This window comes from Quercus lobata, chromosome 3 (assembly GCF_001633185.2).
Source record: "Quercus lobata isolate SW786 chromosome 3, ValleyOak3.0 Primary Assembly, whole genome shotgun sequence".
Lineage (NCBI taxonomy): Eukaryota > Viridiplantae > Streptophyta > Magnoliopsida > Fagales > Fagaceae > Quercus > Quercus lobata.
Window position 1 is genome coordinate 63,310,408 of NC_044906.1, and position 19,960 is coordinate 63,330,367.

Genomic DNA, 19,960 nt, shown 5'->3' on the forward strand with positions numbered 1-19,960 from the left:
ATTGGGTGTCTAAATGTTCATTGGTGTTTTAAACACTATTTGAATATTCAATATATATGGCCAAAAGTGGACACATATCACCACTGTGATAGGTCCAATATAATTGAACACTAGACTCAAGTTTTGCCTATTAGATAATAAACTAAAATCTAAGATCTCATGGAATACATAGACGTAAAAACCATTTTATCAATCATTTAATAATACGAGCATATAACAATCTTCTTTTACTCTTTCTTAATTTCTTGTCACCCAAGAAGACGAAGGCTGCTATGCCACTTTTCTTATCCCATATTTGACTATTAAAATCTAGAACTATGTACAAATTCTTAAGACCTGTTCTCCAAGATTTTGTTCTAGAAACATCTAGTCCAACTCTAATAAAATTTTAATCTTTCTATTATCACCATTGACTAAAGTGCTCTCTGACCCACCAAACACCACAATACAGTAAAAGGAACTCTATAAATCAATGCCTCAATATTAATTAAGGAAAGAGTGAAAGGGATATCAATATCATAATGGAGAAGCAAAATGAAGTTGTGCTGTTTGGCACATGGGCTAGCGCCTTCTGCAAGAGAGTTGAGTTAGCCCTTAAACTCAAGGGCATACCTTATGATACGTAGAAGAAAACCTAACAAATAAGAGTGAGTCTCTCCTCCACTACAACCCTGTCCACAAGAAGGTACCTGTGCAGCTGTGCTTGTTCACAATGGCAAACCCATTTCCGAGTCACTTGTAATTCTCGAACACATAGATGAGTGCTGGAATAACGCACCAAAAGTATTGCCAGAGGACCCTTACCAAAGGGCTAAAGTTCGCTTTTGGGTCAACTATTTTGATCACCAGGTGGGTTGTAACTAATTATTTATGTATTACAATTTTTTTTAATAAAAAATAATGAGTAGCACTAGTCTATATATATATATATATATATATTTTTTTTTTTTAAAAGAAGTGTTAAATCATTTGTTTATACTTCAATTTCTCCATATAAAACTGTATATATTAATAGAGTTTTAACATGCACATAGGAATTTAGTACAATCAGGAAAAAAAAAAAAAAAAAACACTATATCCCATCGCACACCTAATTAATTATGATATCTTATTTAGGTATGAATGTAATGATAATGACTCTATTTTACAAATAAAAAAAATAAAAAAATTAAAAATTAAAAAAAAATACAAATGTCTATAAAGAAAAGAACGTGAAAGAAATATATAAATAAGACATATTCCAATGGTCTTCCTCTCAACCCTCCTCTCTGTTCTCTACCTCTCATTCTGTTCTGAACATACTCAAAATAAGAAAAGAAAGTCTCTAGTCCTCCTTAAAGAGGGAAAGTATTTCACATATCAATTATATGTATGCATAATTTCTCACATAATGTGTAGGTCTTACACACTTGTATAATTGTGGGATTTACACACAATAAGAGTATATATATATATATATATATATATATATATATATATATATAAAGGAGCCTAGCTTGTATAACTTCAACTATTATTTATTGAAAAACTGGGCACTCTTTATGATGTTAAGTAAATGCTAATGACATACTTGTTAGTAGATTATGGCAAGACTCTTACCCATCATGTCTAGAGGCGTAGAGAGAGAAAAAGCAATCAAAGAATTCAACGAGTTGCTAAAAGTGTTTGAAGAAGGAATCAATAAGGATTTTCCAGAAGAATTCCCTTTCTTTGAAGGCAAGACCTTGGGATATCTTGATATTGTTGTGGGCACAACTTTATGCAACTACGAAGCTTTTCATGAGGTTGTTGCTGTGGTTTTTAGCCCTGAAAAAAACCCAGTACTCATGGCATGGGTGAAAGCTCTAAAAAACCATCCATTGATGAAGGAAATGCTCCCACCTCATGACAAGTTGGTTGATAAGATGAGAGAAAAGTATTTGGGCCAATATCCTTGAGTTTGGTCCTTAGGCTAAAGGAGATCTTAAATATACTAGTTACTTCAATAAAAGGGCCATGAATATCCTATGGTGCTTATCGAATAATGGATATATAAAAAAGCCACTTTTTATTGTATAATTTTTTTTTTCTAAAAACAAATTACCCAGCAAAAAAATAAAATAAAATAAAATAAAATAAAATAAAAGACTTTATTAACAAGAGAAAAAGTAAAACACTATAGAGGAACAAGCCTCAATCTTGATACCAAACTCAAAACAGGAGGTATAGCAACTCAAATCAAAAGAGCCAAAAACATTACAGTTAAAATACCATTTAGCTAAAGTATGAGCTGCTAAATTAGCTAAATTCTTGACATCGGCATTTCATTGTTACGATATAGTTTAAGTTTTAACTATACAAGCTTGTGGTGTATTTCAATTGACAGTTTAGTAATGATGACATTTTTATTTTGGGGGGGGTGTTGGTGTTGGGGGTGTGGGTAGTACTCCATATCTGTCCCCCTCCCCATACCTAAATCAGCGTGCGTGATCCAAAAATAAATAAACATTCCTAGTCAAGAGCACTCCATATGGCTGAGTGGAAATTGTGGACTCAATAGCTTGGACGAAGGCTTTAGTTTACTTCCACTGCATTCACATTATATCTTGGCTCATCATTACTACTATAACAATTGTAATGCTGAAGGCCAATAATCTTGCGTAAGCCTATACATTTTTCCTGCTTCTTTATCTAATTATAAAAACCGTATAACACATGGATCCTAGATCTCTAATGGGTCAACCTCATCAATTTCCTGGTCAGCTTCCTCAACCAAATAGGAAAAACTAGTTGTAGATGATTGAAAGAAATTTTTCATATGAACTCTTTAAATTAAGGCTTTTCACAAACTAAAAGAAAGCCAACTGAGAGAGAGAGAGAGAGAGAGAGAGAGAGAGAGAGAGAGAGCGAGAGAATGGAGGAGAAGAAATGTGAAGTTGTCCTGTTTGGACCATGGGCCAACGCATTCTGCACTAGAGTTGAGCTAGCCCTCAAACTAAAAGGCATACCCTATGAGTATGTAGAGGAAGATTTGACAAACAAAAGTGAGTTATTTCTTAGCCTCAATCCAGTGCACAAGAAAGTACCTGTGCTTGTTCACAATGGGAAATCCACTGCTGAATCACTCATTATCCTTGAATACATAGAAAGAGTGCTGGAATACCACCCCAAAACTATTGCCTGAGGATCCTTACCAATGGGCAAAACTCCGCTTTAGGGCCAACTAATATGATCAAAAGGTGAGTTCTCTCTCAATTCTAGTGCTCCAGTGCACTAAACGCGATATGAACATGAAATATGTTCAACATCAATAGTCAAGTATTGATCTTGTATCCAGTCCAGTGCAATAAAACATTGGACGAAAGTCTTGCCTCTTGGTTAACTAATTCAATAAAAATTAAATTAAATTAAAAAAAAAAATTTGTATCCTCCTCTTTGTTGATTTACTTATACCAATTATGTAGCTTTTTGTGTGCAAACACTAACAAAAGCATTTTGAGTCATCAGATTGTGCCAAGCTTCTACATCATCTTCGGGTCCAAAGACAAGGAAAGAGAGAAAGCCATTGAAGACTCAAGCCAATTGCTTAAGGTGTTTGAAGAAGGTATTGAAAAGGATTTTCCAGGGCAGTCCCCATTCTTCAATGGTGAGATCCTAGGGTATCTTGGTGTCGTTATTGGCTCACTTGCATGCAACTACCAAGCTGTTGATGAGGCCATTGGTGTGGTACTCATATCAAAAAAGAACCAAAAGTTTCTCTCATGGGTCAATGCTTTGAAGAACTACCCTCTGTTGGAGGAGAAACTACAACCTCATGACAAATTGAAGCTGAAAGAAAGGGTTACCATGCATTAAGCTCTGATTGAAGATGGTTGCACCTTTTAATTGTTTGGAATAAATCCTGGTCTCTTAGCCAAATAAAAATTTTAAGTGTAAGCAGAACTATGATGCTACTGTATGGTTTCTACAAAGGGTTGCCTATGTGTTTTGTTTCTACTGTTTAGTTCTTAAAACTAGAGTTGGCTAAAATGTAAACTAGAGCAAATGAAAAAAGTTGGCTAAAATTACACTCTAAATTTGTGGTCGCTTCTAAATCCACAGAGTTTGATGCATGTTTAATTGGAAGAAAACAAGCTAGCTGACCAATATGATGTTGTAGTATGTGTGTTTCAAACACTTAACCTTTACTTTGTGTCCCACATTGCTTAGGAATAAATCTTGTTATAATTTTATAAGCCTTTGCATATCTTAGGTGATAAGTTGGAATACAATGAGCTAGGTGTTGGCTTGGGCATGCGGCTCGTTGGGAGTCGTTTCTCTACTCTGGTTTTTTTAGATCCAATTTTTTGGCCTTAAAGAAAGGCAAATAAGGTTGTTCTTGGTTCTTCTCAAATCAACCTAAGGACAATGCATTTTGCTTGATTCTATAGTTTGTGAGGTCTTTCTAACTCTATCTATTTATTTTGTCATTGCTAATTTTTTAGGGTTTATATTGTTGAATCAAAACTTATTTATTTAGCCATATTTTCCAACATATGATAGGTGATATCTAATAAGGAAAGTTAACTAATTGTAAGTTTAAATTAAAGAAAACAACCTAGGTGACCATTGGATTCAGATCTTCTAGATTTTCTAGAGTACTCTACCAATAAATTTCCTTAAATCCCAACCACTCTTTTATAATTTAAGGGTCTAAATTCTGCCATGTAAGCATTTCACTAACAATAAATAATAAAATAATGTTGCAAACAAAACAATTAAGATTACCATTAGTAGAATGCTGATATGGCAAAATCTAAACCATTAAATATTAAAGAATTGTTAAGATTTAAAAAAACCTATTTGGTAGAGTATCTAAGGAAATCTAGTGAATCTGAACCCGTGACGATTATATTGGTGATAGTTAATAAGGAAAGTTAACTAGTTGTTAGAAAAATTCTCATCAGAACACTAGAAGATTGAAGATGAGACATGGAACAGAGGAAGTGTTCAAGCAAACCCATGTATATTGTCAAAATATGTTGGGCATCTACTTGGGTCCTTTCTTTTAAGTCAAGTATAAGCCAGGTGCAAGGCCACCCCAGGACATTGCAGTTTGAGTTTAATCATGGATAACCTCGGATTGTTAGCCCAGTTAAAGTGGAGGCCCAGATTTTTTTTTTTTTTTTTAAATTTGGTTTTGGTGAGTGGAATTCCCTCTATCATTGTCCTACACAAACTGGATAATTATATATAGGAAGAGATCACAGTCCGATCGGTTGGATAAGGACTTAGTTTGAGTACATTAGACCAGTTGGGTTAATGTGATATGTGGCCAAAAATAAACATGTGTCACCATTGTGATGGGTCTAATGCAACTGCACACTTAACTCAAGCTTTGCCCATTAAATAATAGATTAAAATCTAAGATCTTATGGATTACCTAAACCTAAAAACTATTTGATCAATCCTTTAAGGATGCGGGCCAAAAGTGTTTGTTATGAAACATGTAAGTCATTGTACATGTAACATAGTTCTTACGCTCTTTCTTAATTTCTTGTCGCCCAAGAAGACAAAGGCTGCTATCATGCTAGGCCAATTTTCATATCCCATATTTTACCATTAAAATCTTGAACTATGTACAAATTCTTTGACTTCTTCTCCAAGATTTTGATCAAGAAACATCTAGGCCCACTCTAATGAAATTTCAAATCTTTTCATTATCACCATTGACTAAAGAGTTCTCTAACCCACCAAACACCACAATACAATGCAAAATATCTCAGAAAAGGAACTCTATAAATCAATGCCTCAAACAGCCATACATGCAATTCTTGAAATATGAAATTTTCAACCACAAAAAAGAAAATGGTTACTTAAAAAATTTTGAAGAAAGATTTATTAAAGAATATAAATTTTGGACAAGTTTGTAGGACCAAAAAAATGCCCTCCAAAATTTAAAAAAAAAATTCAATTATAAAAATGAATAATGCAAACAAAAAATATATATATAAGGACGAATAAAAAGAAAAAATATACTAAATAAATCCCACACTCACATCACGAGCAAAAGATGTGGGGTTGTTTATGGCAGCCTAAGATTACAGTCCACACCAAAAAGAAAAAAGAGATACACGGACAGAGCATTTGCAAGCAGAAAAAAGAAAAGAAAAGAAGAGAGCGAAAAAAGAAAAGAAAAGGAGAGAGCAAGTGAAGAGGAGCACACAGCAATTGGTTTATATATGAGATTTTATCAGTCCCTTTCTTCTCTAAATTTCTCTCTATCCCTCTTCCTTAAAACTGAATTTTTGTTTGGTAAAACAAATAGAGTGAAGTTTCATGAGAAGTTCTTAACTCCATATATGAAACTTGAAGTTCTACAAATCAAACATAAAATAAAGTCTTTGACGTTACCACTTTGAATCAAATTTATGGAATCCTTGATTCTACCATTATATGGAGTCCTTGACTTTACCAATTTAAAATTGGAGTCTTCGACTCTCCTCCATTTAAACAAGTTGATGGAATCTTTGGTTCCATCATTATACTTAGTAATTCCACCAATTAAACAATTTGGAATTATTGATTCTCCCAATTTAAAATAATACACTTAATGGAGTCCTTGACACCTAAAATTATTTTAAATAAAGTGGGGTTTTTAATTCCTTCAAAATCCAATATGACTAATTCTTAAGATTCCTAATTCCTTAAACAAAATTGGAGTTTCCAATTCACAAAATAAAATGACCATAAAATTGATGTGAGGAAATTTTTCGATTCCAAATTTCTAAAACATGTTCATAAAAATAAAATTGCTTTAAAGGAGTTTTCTTTCCCTTAATTAAATTTGGAAACTTCAATCAAAATATCATTGCTTGTCAAAATTCCTACAAAGAAGCAAATGAAAGAAAGGGAAATTTACTTGGACATTCAATTTCTCGAAAAGAGAATCCTTGGTTCAAAATCCATAAAAACATGGGTCCTTGATTTATCTTTGAGATTAAAATAAATTATCTCACCCAAAACAAAATTAAGTCAATACTTAATTAAATACCAAGTTTTTGACTTAAATGTCCATCATTTATATAGGACAAAATCATATTTGAGGATTTTAAATCTAAAACCTCAATTTAAGAACTACGAATTAGCTTGATCCCCACCACCAGGGGTACATAGGCAACCTAAATAAATTATTTGGTGCAACTACAAATGAATAAAAACACATATCCCTCCAAACATAAAAATAAATAAACTTATGTACAAAAGCAATGTGGTTGGAATCAAAGGATCTTCCCTTGAAACAAAAGATTGTAACTAAGAGATACATTATCTTAAATGGACACAACTTTATGGAACTACGAAGCTTTTCATGAGGTTGTTGCTGTGGTTTTCAGCCCCAAAAAGAACCCAGCAATTATGGCTTGGTTGAAAGCTCTAAAAAACCATCCATTGATGAAGGAAATGCTCCCACCTAATGACAAGTTGGTTGCTAAGACGAGAGGAAAGTATTGGGGCCAATCTCCTTGAGGTTGATGCTTTGGCTAAAGGAAATCCAATCATATACTAGCTACTTAAATAAAAGCAAGGGCAGCTGTACGTTATCTTCAGGGGTTCAAATGAACCTCCTGACTTGGAAATTAAAAAATATTATATATATATAAAATATTTTTTTATTAGTTTGATTTACATTTAAAAGTATTTTTCACCTTCGATCATAGCTTAATCCAAAATTAAGTAACAATACAAATCAGCCAATCTCAAAACCCAAAACAATACAAAATGCTCTCGTTTTCTCTCTTTGATTTGATTTCTAATCTCATTCACATGAATCTCATCTCATCTTTTTTTTTTTTTTTAACTATCTAAATCAGTATCTCTCTTTATTATAAATTTATATTATATATGTGTGTAATATTGATTGTATGGGTCATTTATTTATTTTGTCATAATATTATTTGTGTGAATTGTAATGTGTGTGTGTGTATTATAAATATAATATAACTTTATATAATTTAATATTTAGAAAATACAGAGAGTTTGTTACATGTGTGTATATTGTTAGAAAAACAAATGATGTTTCAAATATTTGATTGGTTAAGTAGACACTTAGTATATTATTTATGTATAAATGAATGTGGATATATGGGTCAATAATTAATACATTGCCAATGGATTTAGTTTTGTCATTTAGTTTAAATATTTTTTATAAAAACAATGAATTTTTTTTTTTTAAATGACAAATAGGAAATAACAATTGAATAAAAATAAAAATGTTGTACAAACTTAAGAAAATAAAATGGTCACACCTATCCATATTAATAATGAATAATGACAATTAATAATGAACTATCATGTAACTATTTCAAAACATGAAAACTCTTAAAAGGAAATTGTAAAACTTCATATATTTCTTTTGTCTTTTTTTCTTTTTCTTTTTTTTAAAAAAAAAACTTCATGTATTTGCATTTTTTTTTTTGTCAATAATTCAATAAATTCAAATTCTATTTTTATTAAATTATCATTTGTAAGGACACGATTCGTAACAACCCGTAACGGTGCTGGGTACGTACGTAAAAAGGCCCAAACAATATGATTTGTAGAGCGTGGGTGTAAAGAACTAGGTTAACTAGGCTATATTAAACAGATTCGCTCTCACGTATATCAAAAGTCTAAAGTTGGTACAACGATCGTTCTCTTTGGTGATCTCTACAGTTCTTTTTCTCTTTTTTTTTACTCTTCTTCTTTTGTCTGTGCTTTTCTTTATGTTCTGATCCCCCCTTTTGCATGCTCTTCTTTTAGTTTATATACTCCCCTTTGTGTTCCATCCTCACCGCACACGTGTAGGTTGGGTCCGGAGGATTTCTTTCTGTCCCATCTAGCACCTCCTGGAACTTCCTATGAGCAGCTGTAAGGCTGCTTCCTTACTGTTCAGGTATCACCTCCACATTAATGCGGCCAGAGAGTTGGTTGAGAGGTCATTAATGCGGAGGCAGCTGTAATTATAGATATTTGTTTGCCTTATCTCTTTCATCCTTGGTCGGTTATTCTATCTTTTGTGGTGACCTAATTCTGAGGTCTGGTTGCAATAAGACCGCGTCCTGGTCGTCCTCAGACGCATACTGCCGAGGAGTATGGTGTCCTCGGACAGATACAGAACTCTACCCTTGTGATATTGATTACCATCCCCTTCATTAACTACTTTATGACCTGACTTGGCCTCCTCAGACGGATATGCATCCTCGGATGGGCCACAGGCGCAACAACCCTGAATTTTATGGGCCTATTGATCGAACGGTCCCCACATCATTAATTTATGTTTCTTAATGACAATCCTTTAAAAAAAAAATAGAGCCACCACTGAATAAAAGGGATATGAATATCCTATGGTGTTTATTGAATAAATGGATATATAAAAAAGCCACTTCTTATTGTATTTATTTTTTAAATGAGTAAAATACTTTATTTACAAGAGAAAATGTAAAGCTATATATACAGGAAAAACATACTTCACTTCTAATAACAGATTCAAAACAAGAGGGACAGCTACCCAAATCAGAAGAGCCAAAAACATTACACTTAAGAAACCATTTAGCTAAAGTATGAGCTACTACATTAGCTAAATTCTTAGCATCATCATTTCATTGTTACAATGTAGTTTAAGTTTTTAACTATATGAGCTTGTGGTGTATTTCAATTAATAGTTTAGTAATAATGACTTTTTTTTTTTTTTTGGTAGTACTCCATATTTGTGACTTGAATTCACGTCCCTCTCCCCTACTAAATACCTATATTAACATGTGTGATCCAAAAAATTAAATAAACATTCCTACATCAGGAGCACTCCATATGGCTGAGTGGAAATAGTGGACTCAATTAATAGCTTGGACAAAGGGCCAACGGCCAATAATCTTGCGTAAGCCAATACGTTTTTCCTGCTTCTTTATCTAATTATAAAAACTGTATAACACATGGATCGTAGATCTCTAATGGGTCAACCTCATTAATATCCTGGTCAGCTTCCTCAACAAGACAAAACTTGCTGACCAAAAAATGAAGATGATTGGAAGAAATTTCTCATATGAACTCTATAAATTAAGGCTTTTCAGTCTAAAAGAAAGCCAACTGAGAGAGAGAGAGAGAGAGAGAGAATGGAGGAGAAGCAAGGTGAAGTTGTCTTGTTTGGAACATGGGCCAGTAATCCCTGCACTAGAGTTGAGCTAGCCCTCAAACTAAAAGGCATACCCTATAAGTATGTGGAGGAAGATTTGAAAAACAAAAGTGAGTTGCTCCTTCGCCACAATCCAGTCTACAAGAAAGTACCTGTACTTGTTCACAATGGGAAATCCATTGCTGAGTCACTAATTATTCTTGAATACATAGAAGAGTGCTGGAATACCACCCCAAAACTATTGCCTGAGGATCCTCACCAAAGGGCAAAAGTCCGTTTTTGGGCCAACTATTACGATCAAAAGGTGGGTTTTTTCTCTCTCTCACACAAAATTTCGATGCTATAGTGGTTTGTTTTTTTTTTTTCCCCTGTTTTTTTGAGGATAGACGGCAGATGAGATGCTATAGTGTATTGAACACTAATAAAAGCATTTTGGTGTCGTCAGGTTGTGCCAATCTTCCACAGGGCCAAAGGCAAGGAAGAAAGAGAGAAAGCCATTGAAGACTTGAGCCAAGTGCTTAAGGTGTTTGAAGAAGGTATTGAAAAGGATTTTCCGGGGCAGAACCCATTCTTCAATGGCGAGAGCTTAGGGTATCTTGGTATCTCTATTGGCTCACATGGATGCAACTACAAAGCTGTTCATGAGGCCATGGATGCGGTACTCTTATCAGAAAAGAACCCAAAGTTTCTCTCATGGGTCCATGCTCTGATGAACTGCCCTCTGATGGAGGAGACACTACCGCCTCATGACAAATTGGTTGCCGGGATCAGAGTCTGGCTTAATTCTACTCAAGCTTAATATTGAAGCGGAAAGACAGGCTTACCCTGTATCAAGCTCCGAGTGATGATGGTTGTACCTTTTAGTTGTTAGAAATAAATCCTTTTGTCTCGTAGCCAAAAAGATAAATGTAAGCAGAACTATGGTGCAACTGTTTGGTTTCTATAAAGGGTTGGCTGAGTGTTTTGTTTCTGCTGTTCAATGCTTAAAACTCGCATATGTTAGAAAGATTTCCATTAAATTTAGAAATTGCAGCTTGTTAAAATTGTAGAGAGAGAAGATAGACTTTTCTCGGGGATGCCTCTCAATAGTCATTGTCATTGTATGGCTGTAAGATTTTACTTAAACTAGAAATAAGTGTATATCCAGCATGTAGCCCTTCTTCCAACATTCACATCAATCTGTGTAAAAATTTTCGTTTATTTTAATATAAGAACCTATTTTTTCTATTTTACACAACCAAGTTTTTAGAACACCCACGTCAGTCAATCTATTTTAGAAGATATTTCAATAAAATATTTATTCTTTATTAATTTTTTATTATTTTCTCTAATAGTTATACTTTTTTAATTTAAACTTATATTTCAAGTAAACTCCCAAAACTAGTAGCTCAGCCAGTGGAGCCACCTATGCCAGAGGTCCGGTGGTCAAATCGTCGGAATAGTGGTTCTAGCGACTGCTACCGGATTGGTAATTTTTATGAAGAACAAATTACCTTCCACAAAATAAAGAGAACAAATCATATATTATATTACACTTACAAAATGATTATCTATTCTCACCAATCACATAGGTCTGTGACTACTAGACATAAATAATAATAATAATAATAAGCATTAACAAACATGGTGAGGCTTCATAATCATCAATCTTTGTTTTATAAAGTTTTTAAAGAAAAACTTTTATCAAATGGAACAAGTGTTGGAGGCAAAGGTGAGTTCAAAAGCATCTTATGCTTGGAAGAGCATTCTAAAAGAGATAGAGATGTTATCAAAAGGGGCAAAATTTATTGCACACACTTTGTTGTACACACATTTACATACACATAGAATGTAACTAGAAGTCCAGATTTCCAAGAAGAGCATCTTGTTGAATTGGGAATGACAAATCAGTCCGTATATGGTTCAATAGTTGACTCCCTTTGAAATCTCATCCACGTGTCACTTCTATAGTCTTACACACCATCAAAGGAAAGCTAAGGTTAGTTCTTTGATTGTTTCAATTTCTAGGTGCTGGTTGGATGAAAAAATTGTTGCCACCTTTCTACATTTTGAAGCTACAATGATCAAACAAATGCCACTAAGCCTTAGTTGGCAAAAGGATGTCTTGATTTGGGCATTAACCCAAAGCGGTGATTACTAAATGAAGCGGGTACAAATTCCTGTGAAACAGAGAGCCAAAATTCATGTATAAAAATTAAGAAGTTCTTTCTAAAAAGAAAGTGAATTAAACTCTAATTATCGGGTCCAACCTCTTGGATTACTTATTTTGAATGAATAAAGGACTTTATTGAAGAAGAAAAGAAAACTGCACAAAAGGGTCGGCCTCTTTTACAATCACACCTTTAACGGTAGAACTACCAAAATAAAATTGACTCTGAGACCATTTAGCTAGTTCATGGCCGCTGAATTCATTTCGCTATAGACCCAGCTAAAGGATACAGAACCAAGATCAACATATGTAGAGCTAACAGCAGATACAGATCCAAGACCAACCTCTTGGATGTCAACAATGTGACTCTCCCCCTTATACATGAATTGATAGCATTTAACCCATGGTATGATTGGTGTCGTGGCCATGCCCAATGAGTTCACTATTATATACTTTTTTTGTGTGTGAGGTCAAATTAGAAAGATTTATCTAACAGGCAAAACCCCTCTTTCAATTACAATGCTTCTAGGATGTGCTTCTTATGGCTCGAGGCACGGCACAACTGAGAAGAAAACTTCACTTTTTGTTGGGATTTATTGACAAACCAGACATGTACTTGGAACTCTTCAAGGCTTACTTTCACTAATTTAATTGAGGATTATTCAGTAGCAGTGAATATTAAAAGATCATCTGTAAGCTTAGGTGAGTTAACTTCAAATCCTTGCAATAAAGGTGAAACTTGAATTGGCTACTCTTCTGAACCTTGTTTTGCATTGTTCTAGTGAAGACCTCCAGGACAATGACAAAGAGAAAGGGGAAAGTGCCCCCCCTTGTTTAAGGCCTTTGCCTCCCTTGAAATAGCCAATCATGCTCCCATTTAGGCCAATTAAATAGCTTGTGTTTGTGATGCGCTTCCTCACTTAGATAACAAAATTAATTGGGTAGGCAGCAGCTATCAAATACATCAGGATAAATAGTCACAAAGTGACAAAAAACATAAGCCTTCCTCAAATCAGCTTTGATGGCACATCTACTAAGGGAATTATTCTCATAATAACCCATTACAAGTTCATAGGCTAGCAACACATTTTTTGAGATGTTTCTTCCTTTTATAAAAGCTGTTTGACTAGAGCTTACTGAGAAACCCAAGCAACCTTTAAGTCTATAGAAGGATTTTAGTAATACATTTGTAGACTACATTACAGCATTCAATTAGTCTAAAGTCAGCCATTGTTGAGGGATTTGGGACCTTAGGAACAAAGGCAATAGGGGTTGAGTTTACCTCAAAGAGAAGCTTTCTAGAATTGACAATAGGATGTAATGACAGCCACGGCATCAGGTTTGAGAGTCTGCTAGATCTGCTTGAAAATTTTTGCAATGAAGCCATCTGGTCCAGAGGCTTTATCATCACCCATGAAGAATAGAGCCTACACAATTTCATAGTCAGTAGCCTCTGCTTATAGCCATGAACTCTGATTCTCAGTGATATAGCATTTCGAGTTCCAAGTAGTCCTTGGTAGAAATCCACTACTAACCGCTTAATTTGCTCTGCATCCTCCAATCTTTTTCTTTTATTATCCTGCAAAACTTTGATACAATTCTTTGATTGCTTAATTTTAAGGTGATGAAAATATGGAATTGTTTGGATCACCCGGATTAAGCCATTTGTTCCCAGTGGATGTCATACTACATATAAGCTTATTGTCACCTTTTGTCAATTACAATAGTTCTCAAAATTACCATTATCTAGGTGATATATGTATACCGTATTATTTACTTACCATACTAACAATAACTTTCCTTTTCTTCTTTTTTTCCCCCTCATTGATATTTACTACTTATGGTAGATGATATCTAATCCTAAAATAAAAATAAATATTCTTTTTGGCCCCCTAAAATAAAAATTTTAACTCTTTAATCCTAAATTTTTTTAAAACACAGTTGAAATAAGCTTGAATTTAATCATTTTAGCGTTACTTTCACAATAATTTTACAATAAAGGTTAAGTGGCAAGTTGTAACTAATTTTTATCTAGACGCACAACTGACATCACTTTTTTACATATCTTTAGGAACTTATCATCTAGATTTTGTTGTGGAAGTGTTGTGTCATTTTAAAAATTGATCATTCATTAAAATAATTAATTAATTAATTAAAATTCTTTCTGGACTTTGGCTTACTTTGCCATTGACAGAGAAATGAAACTATTTTTTCTTGCACTTTCCTTCTTCTTTAGCAAAAAATTACACCACTTTTAACAACAACAAAAAAAAGTAAAGAATTACACCACTTGTACAACCAACCGATCTATATCTACATCTATGATTTTTTCTTCATTTTCTCTATCTCTCTTTCTCTCTTCTCTGTTTTCTTTCTTTCTAATCAAGTAGTTTGATAAGTGCTCTACAGATTTCCAAGTCCAAGAAATCTTTTTGTACTTGCTCTATTTCCAAGAGAATAAGCACGTGTATAAAAAGTCATACACTATTATTTTTTTATTAGTTTCATGTTTGCTCTCAACCCTACTTTTAGGTGTGTTACTATTTTTCTTTATCATATATTTTTATTTATTTGATATTACATATAAATATAATAAATTATTATTAATTTGACAAAAATGTATGTTCAGTTATTTAATTATATTTATTTATGTATTCAATGATTATTGTCTTGCCGATCTTTAAACTATTAATAATTTTTTTAGACTACTGTAAAATATAGTTGTATTGTATACTAAATTGCATTTAGAATACTATTTTAGATTAATGTATTGAATATGAAAGTTGTATATACAGCAAAAAAAATCATTTTTTGTACACCCCCAACAACAAATTCCTAATTCCAACACTTAGAACCCCTAGAAAAAAAAAATCTTGGAGCTGCCACTGATTGCAGCATATGAAAAATTAAAGATTAGGAAATACTAGATATATGGCCCTAAAGCTCAATGTGAGCAGCGCATATGAAAAGGTTAAAGGAGTTGTGGATAAAATGGGTTTCAATGAAAAGTAGGTGGCTCTTATAAGAGAATGCATTACTTCTATATAATATTCAATTTTGGTCAATAGACAACCACGATGTTTTATAAAACCAACAAGAGGAATCCATCAAGAGACTCCCTCTCTTCCTATTTGCTCTTATTGTGTATGGAAAGGTTGCATGGGCTTATTAGTAAAACTGATACAGATGGTGACATAAAGGGTGTATCAATTAGTCGTTAGGGCCCTAGATTGACTAACTCTTTTTTTTTTTTAAAGATGATAGTCTACTATTTTACAGGGCTACCCCAACTGATTGTTGAAAAATTCAAAACATTCTTTCTTCATATGAAATAGCCTCAAGAGAACAAATAAATCAAGAGAAGACTACTTTGTTTTAATAGTTCAAACCCTAACAAAAAGGAAAATGTTAATTAAAAATTTATTAGGAGTTCCAAATATAAAACAATTTGAGAGGCATTTAGGTCTTCCATCTCATGTGGGAAGGAATAAAAGCGAGAGATTCACAAATATAAAAGAATGAGTTTAGAGAAAGTTGCAAGGATGGGAAGAGAAGATCCTGTCACAAGTGAGGAGAGAGGTTTTAATAAAATCTGTTGTGCAAGCAATTCCAACTTTCACAATGAGTTCTTTTAAAGTCCCATTTAGCCTCTGTCAATATTTTAAAGGATTAATCCTAAAATTTTGGTGGGGCAACGTGGTGAGAGGAGAAAAACTCATTGAGTGAAGTGGGAAAATATTTGCAAATCTAAGATGCTTGCTGGTATGGGGTTCAGAGTTTGTCAATGTTCAGTGAGGCTCTTTTAGCAAATCAAACATGGCGCCTACTTTCTAATCAGCAATTCTTGTTTTATAGAGTTTTAAATGAAAAAAATTTCCCAAATGGAACAGTAATGTAGGCAAAACAAGTCAAAAGGATCCTATGCTTAGAGGAGCGTTCTTAGAAGTAGGGAGATTATCAAAAGAGGAACATCTTGGCAAACTGGGAATGACAAATTAGTCCGCACATGGTCCATGGTAGCTGGCTCCCTTTGAAATCTCATCCAAAGGGAAACTAAGGTCATTTTTTTGATTGATTTGGTTTCTTGGTGCTGGTTGGTTGAAAAGTTTGATGCCACCTTTTTTATATTTTGAAACTACAATGATAAAACAAATGCCACTAAGCCTTATTTGGCAAAAGGATTCTTGGTTTGGCCATTAACCCAAAGTTTTGATTACTTGATGAAGAGGGTACAAGTTTTTGCAGGAGAAAAGAAAAAGCAAATATTCTTGAATAAAAATTAAGAATTTCTTAAAAATAAAAGTGGATATATATATATATATATATATATATATATATATAATTTGAAGCACAATATTTATTGTTTCTACTTTTATATTGAGCCACATCAGCAATCACATCATCGACATATTTCAAACTATTTCTCTCTTATTTTTGGACAAAATTTAGCTACAAAATTAATAGTAGCCTAAGGCTACAACTTTATTTTATAAAATAAACATTATTACACATTTTGAAAATCTAACCATTAAATTTCATATTCTTTACGCTCTTAATACATATGTAAAATTTTGTATTAATCGAATATTATTTACTATATGATTTATAAATAATTTTAAACTATAAAAACTTGCAATTTAAACAATTTATTGATGACATAACTATTGGTCTTTAATTTTCTAGAAATTTTTCAAGCATAGAGAATATAAAAAGAAAATGTAGTTCAATGATAGATTTATCAAAATTCACCTCCAATAGAAAGATATTGAGTAATGTTATAACTTAAAACTATAACCAATTTTGTAGCTAAACTTTTCCCTTATTTTTTTACCCTTTCTTTTTTATTAATTTTTTACTTTACTGTTACATTTCCTCTAACCTTTCTCCCTCACTTTAACATTTTCATCTATTTACTGCTCTCAACCTTAATGCCACTCTTGCTCTATCCATTTGACTTCATTTTATTTTGGTTCTTCTTATCTTCGTTCTTTTATTATAAATTTTTTATTTTCTCTTGCACTCTATACATATTTTCCCCACACCAAAAATGTTATCTCTCTCTCTCTCTCTCTCTCATAACTTTTGTTTAATTAATACTTAGTTATTTGGGAAGTTAAAATTTGAATTTATATCCTAATACAATCTTTGCTATGTATTTACATGTGCATGTCAACAATTTGAGTAATATCAGTTGTAATTTTGTGATGAGTTTGATTATCATGATAATCTCTTTTAAGAGGTTGAGAATTTGGAATAATATATTTGAAACTTGTAAAGATTATTATTTATTTATTATTTTTTTTTTTGAGAATGTGAAACTTGAAGAGTTTATTTGTACAGCAAAGAAAAAAGAAAAATATAATGCACTATAACATAATTTAGAAAAATATGGACCACTTCAAAAATGAATAATATCAATAAAACATATACAAAATAATAAAATGATATATTTGTACAAATGGACAGATGGAAAATAATTTTAGAAATTTTTTTTATTTTTTATTATCTTCCACAAACTTTAAAGAATAAATTATATATTATACCACAATTATAGAATAATTATCTATTTCAACGCATCACATTTATCTGTGACAACTAAACATAGATAATAATAAAAACATAAACATAACAACAACAATAATAAGGGCAAAAACTCAACATTTTTTCTCTTCTCATCCTATTTGCTTATATAAATGTTACATTTTTTTTTTTGGCGGGTATTGTTTATTAAAAAATAAGGTTTTATTTTATTATTTTTTTTTACTCAATGGAGGATCTCTCATTTAAATTTAAAATATTAAAAAATATATTTTAATTACCACTAACAAGAAAAGTAAAGTTTGTGAGAATCAGTAATATAAATTATTACCAATTAAAATAGATATATAGATCTCAAACCAACTAGACCTCATCCCCTAAGCTAGATTCTTCTAAATGCTCAACCCGTATCTATTTTGTGTGTGTATATATATATATTTGAACCATGGAATTAACATATACATATTCTCTTTATCAACCAAATTGGAGATTCAAGCATCCAAAATATTGTTGCATACGTGTACCTTGTAACATTGGAATGCGCTAATATTTATTAACCATAAAGGAAATTCGGGCATTTAATACACTAACATACCAAGTACCACAAATTACTTTGTACCTCTAGAATATGCTAATATTTTTAGCTCTTTAAGTTTTAAATATATTATTCAAAATTCTCAACCTCTTAAAAGAAATTTTCATGATAATCAAAAACTCATCACAAAATTACACTTGATATTATTCAAATTGTTAATAGACACATGTAAATGCATAGTGAAGATTGTATTATGATATGTTATTTTGTTAATGAAGAAGGTATGTATATAATAATTCAATGATTCAAATATGGGTCAGACATCTAAAAAAATCTACTTTAAGGGGGTAAGTCCATTTGGTTTGAGAGAAAAATGTATGTAGGATGTCATCCATAATTTCATTGACATTACTATTGCTCCATAATTTCTAGGAATAAAAATTACATAAGTACTCCAAAATTCTCAATAGCCTTCAATGACAACTTCTTGAGTGTTTTTATTTGATTTTCTATTTTATTTTTCTATGTTATATAGGCTTGAGTTATATTGTTTTGTAGAACAATAAAACTACTCTATATGGTGGTCTTGTAATTAAAAGTTTTGGTAATTTATGTACTTTGTATTTAACTTGTTAATTTATGTCTTCATCATGCATTTATCTAATCAAAATTGTAAATAAATAAACAAACATTAATATATGAGAATATAAAATTCAAAATAAACTTAGTAGATCTTCATCCTTTTTGTAGATATGATTTTCTTAATAATACATTACTAAGCTTGCTCTATGTATTAAATTATATTATATCTATTAAGGATAACATTTCATTTATGCTACACATAAATATAAATAATAACAAAACATAAACATAACAAGAATAATAAGGGCATAAAATCAAAACAAAATCTCATGATCCTATTAACTTATACAAATGTTATGTTTTTTTTTTAATTAAAAAATATGGTCAAATTTTTATTTATATTTTATTTCCTTGATGGAGGGCTTCTAATTTAGATTTTAAAATATCACAAAAATAAACTTTTTACATACCACTAAATATCACAAAATGCAAATTACTAAATATGAATTAGTATCAACTAATTCCAAAAAAAAAAAAAAAAGCATAGAAGCATTAACAAACATGGTGAGGCTACTTAAAAATCAACAATCCCTGTTTAGTAGAACTTTTAAAGAAAAATTTTTCTCAAATATAACGGTGATGGAGGCAAAGAAAGATGAGTTCAAAAGCATCATATGCTTAGAGGAGCATTCTAAATGAGGCAAAAATGTTATCGAAGGGGAAAAACTTATTCACACACTTTGTTGTACACACATTTATTTAGGAATGACAAATTAGTCTGTATAAGCTATCTATATTTGTTATTTGAAAGTGGTTTAAATTTAGTATTTTATTTCTTAAAGAAACATAATGTATTTTACATTCAATTATTATATAAGATGGAATATTTTGTAAACAATGTAATGTGTTGTTGAAATTTGTTCTAGTACTCTTTACAAACAATTCATTCTCCATACGTCTTGAATGACCTAAAAAAGAAATCAAAGTAATATAACTAAATTTATCATCTATATTAGAAAAATAAAATAAA

At 31.9% G+C, this 19,960-nt stretch overlaps 1 protein-coding gene and 2 pseudogenes across 1 annotated transcript; all 3 read left to right on the forward strand.

Moving 5' to 3' along the window:
- The first annotated feature begins 521 nt into the window (after positions 1-521).
- LOC115981249 lies at positions 522-1,937 on the forward strand (annotated as a pseudogene).
- A 956-nt stretch (positions 1,938-2,893) lies between these two features.
- Positions 2,894-7,485, forward strand: LOC115981250 (annotated as a pseudogene).
- A 2,562-nt stretch (positions 7,486-10,047) lies between these two features.
- On the forward strand, positions 10,048-11,197 carry LOC115982044 (glutathione S-transferase U10-like). The gene is made up of 2 exons (XM_031104526.1): positions 10,048-10,430; positions 10,572-11,197. The coding sequence occupies exons 1-2, from the start codon at positions 10,107-10,109 to the stop codon at positions 10,923-10,925; spliced, it is 678 nt and encodes a 225-aa protein (XP_030960386.1). The 5' UTR covers positions 10,048-10,106; the 3' UTR covers positions 10,926-11,197.
- Positions 11,198-19,960: the final 8,763 nt, after the last annotated feature.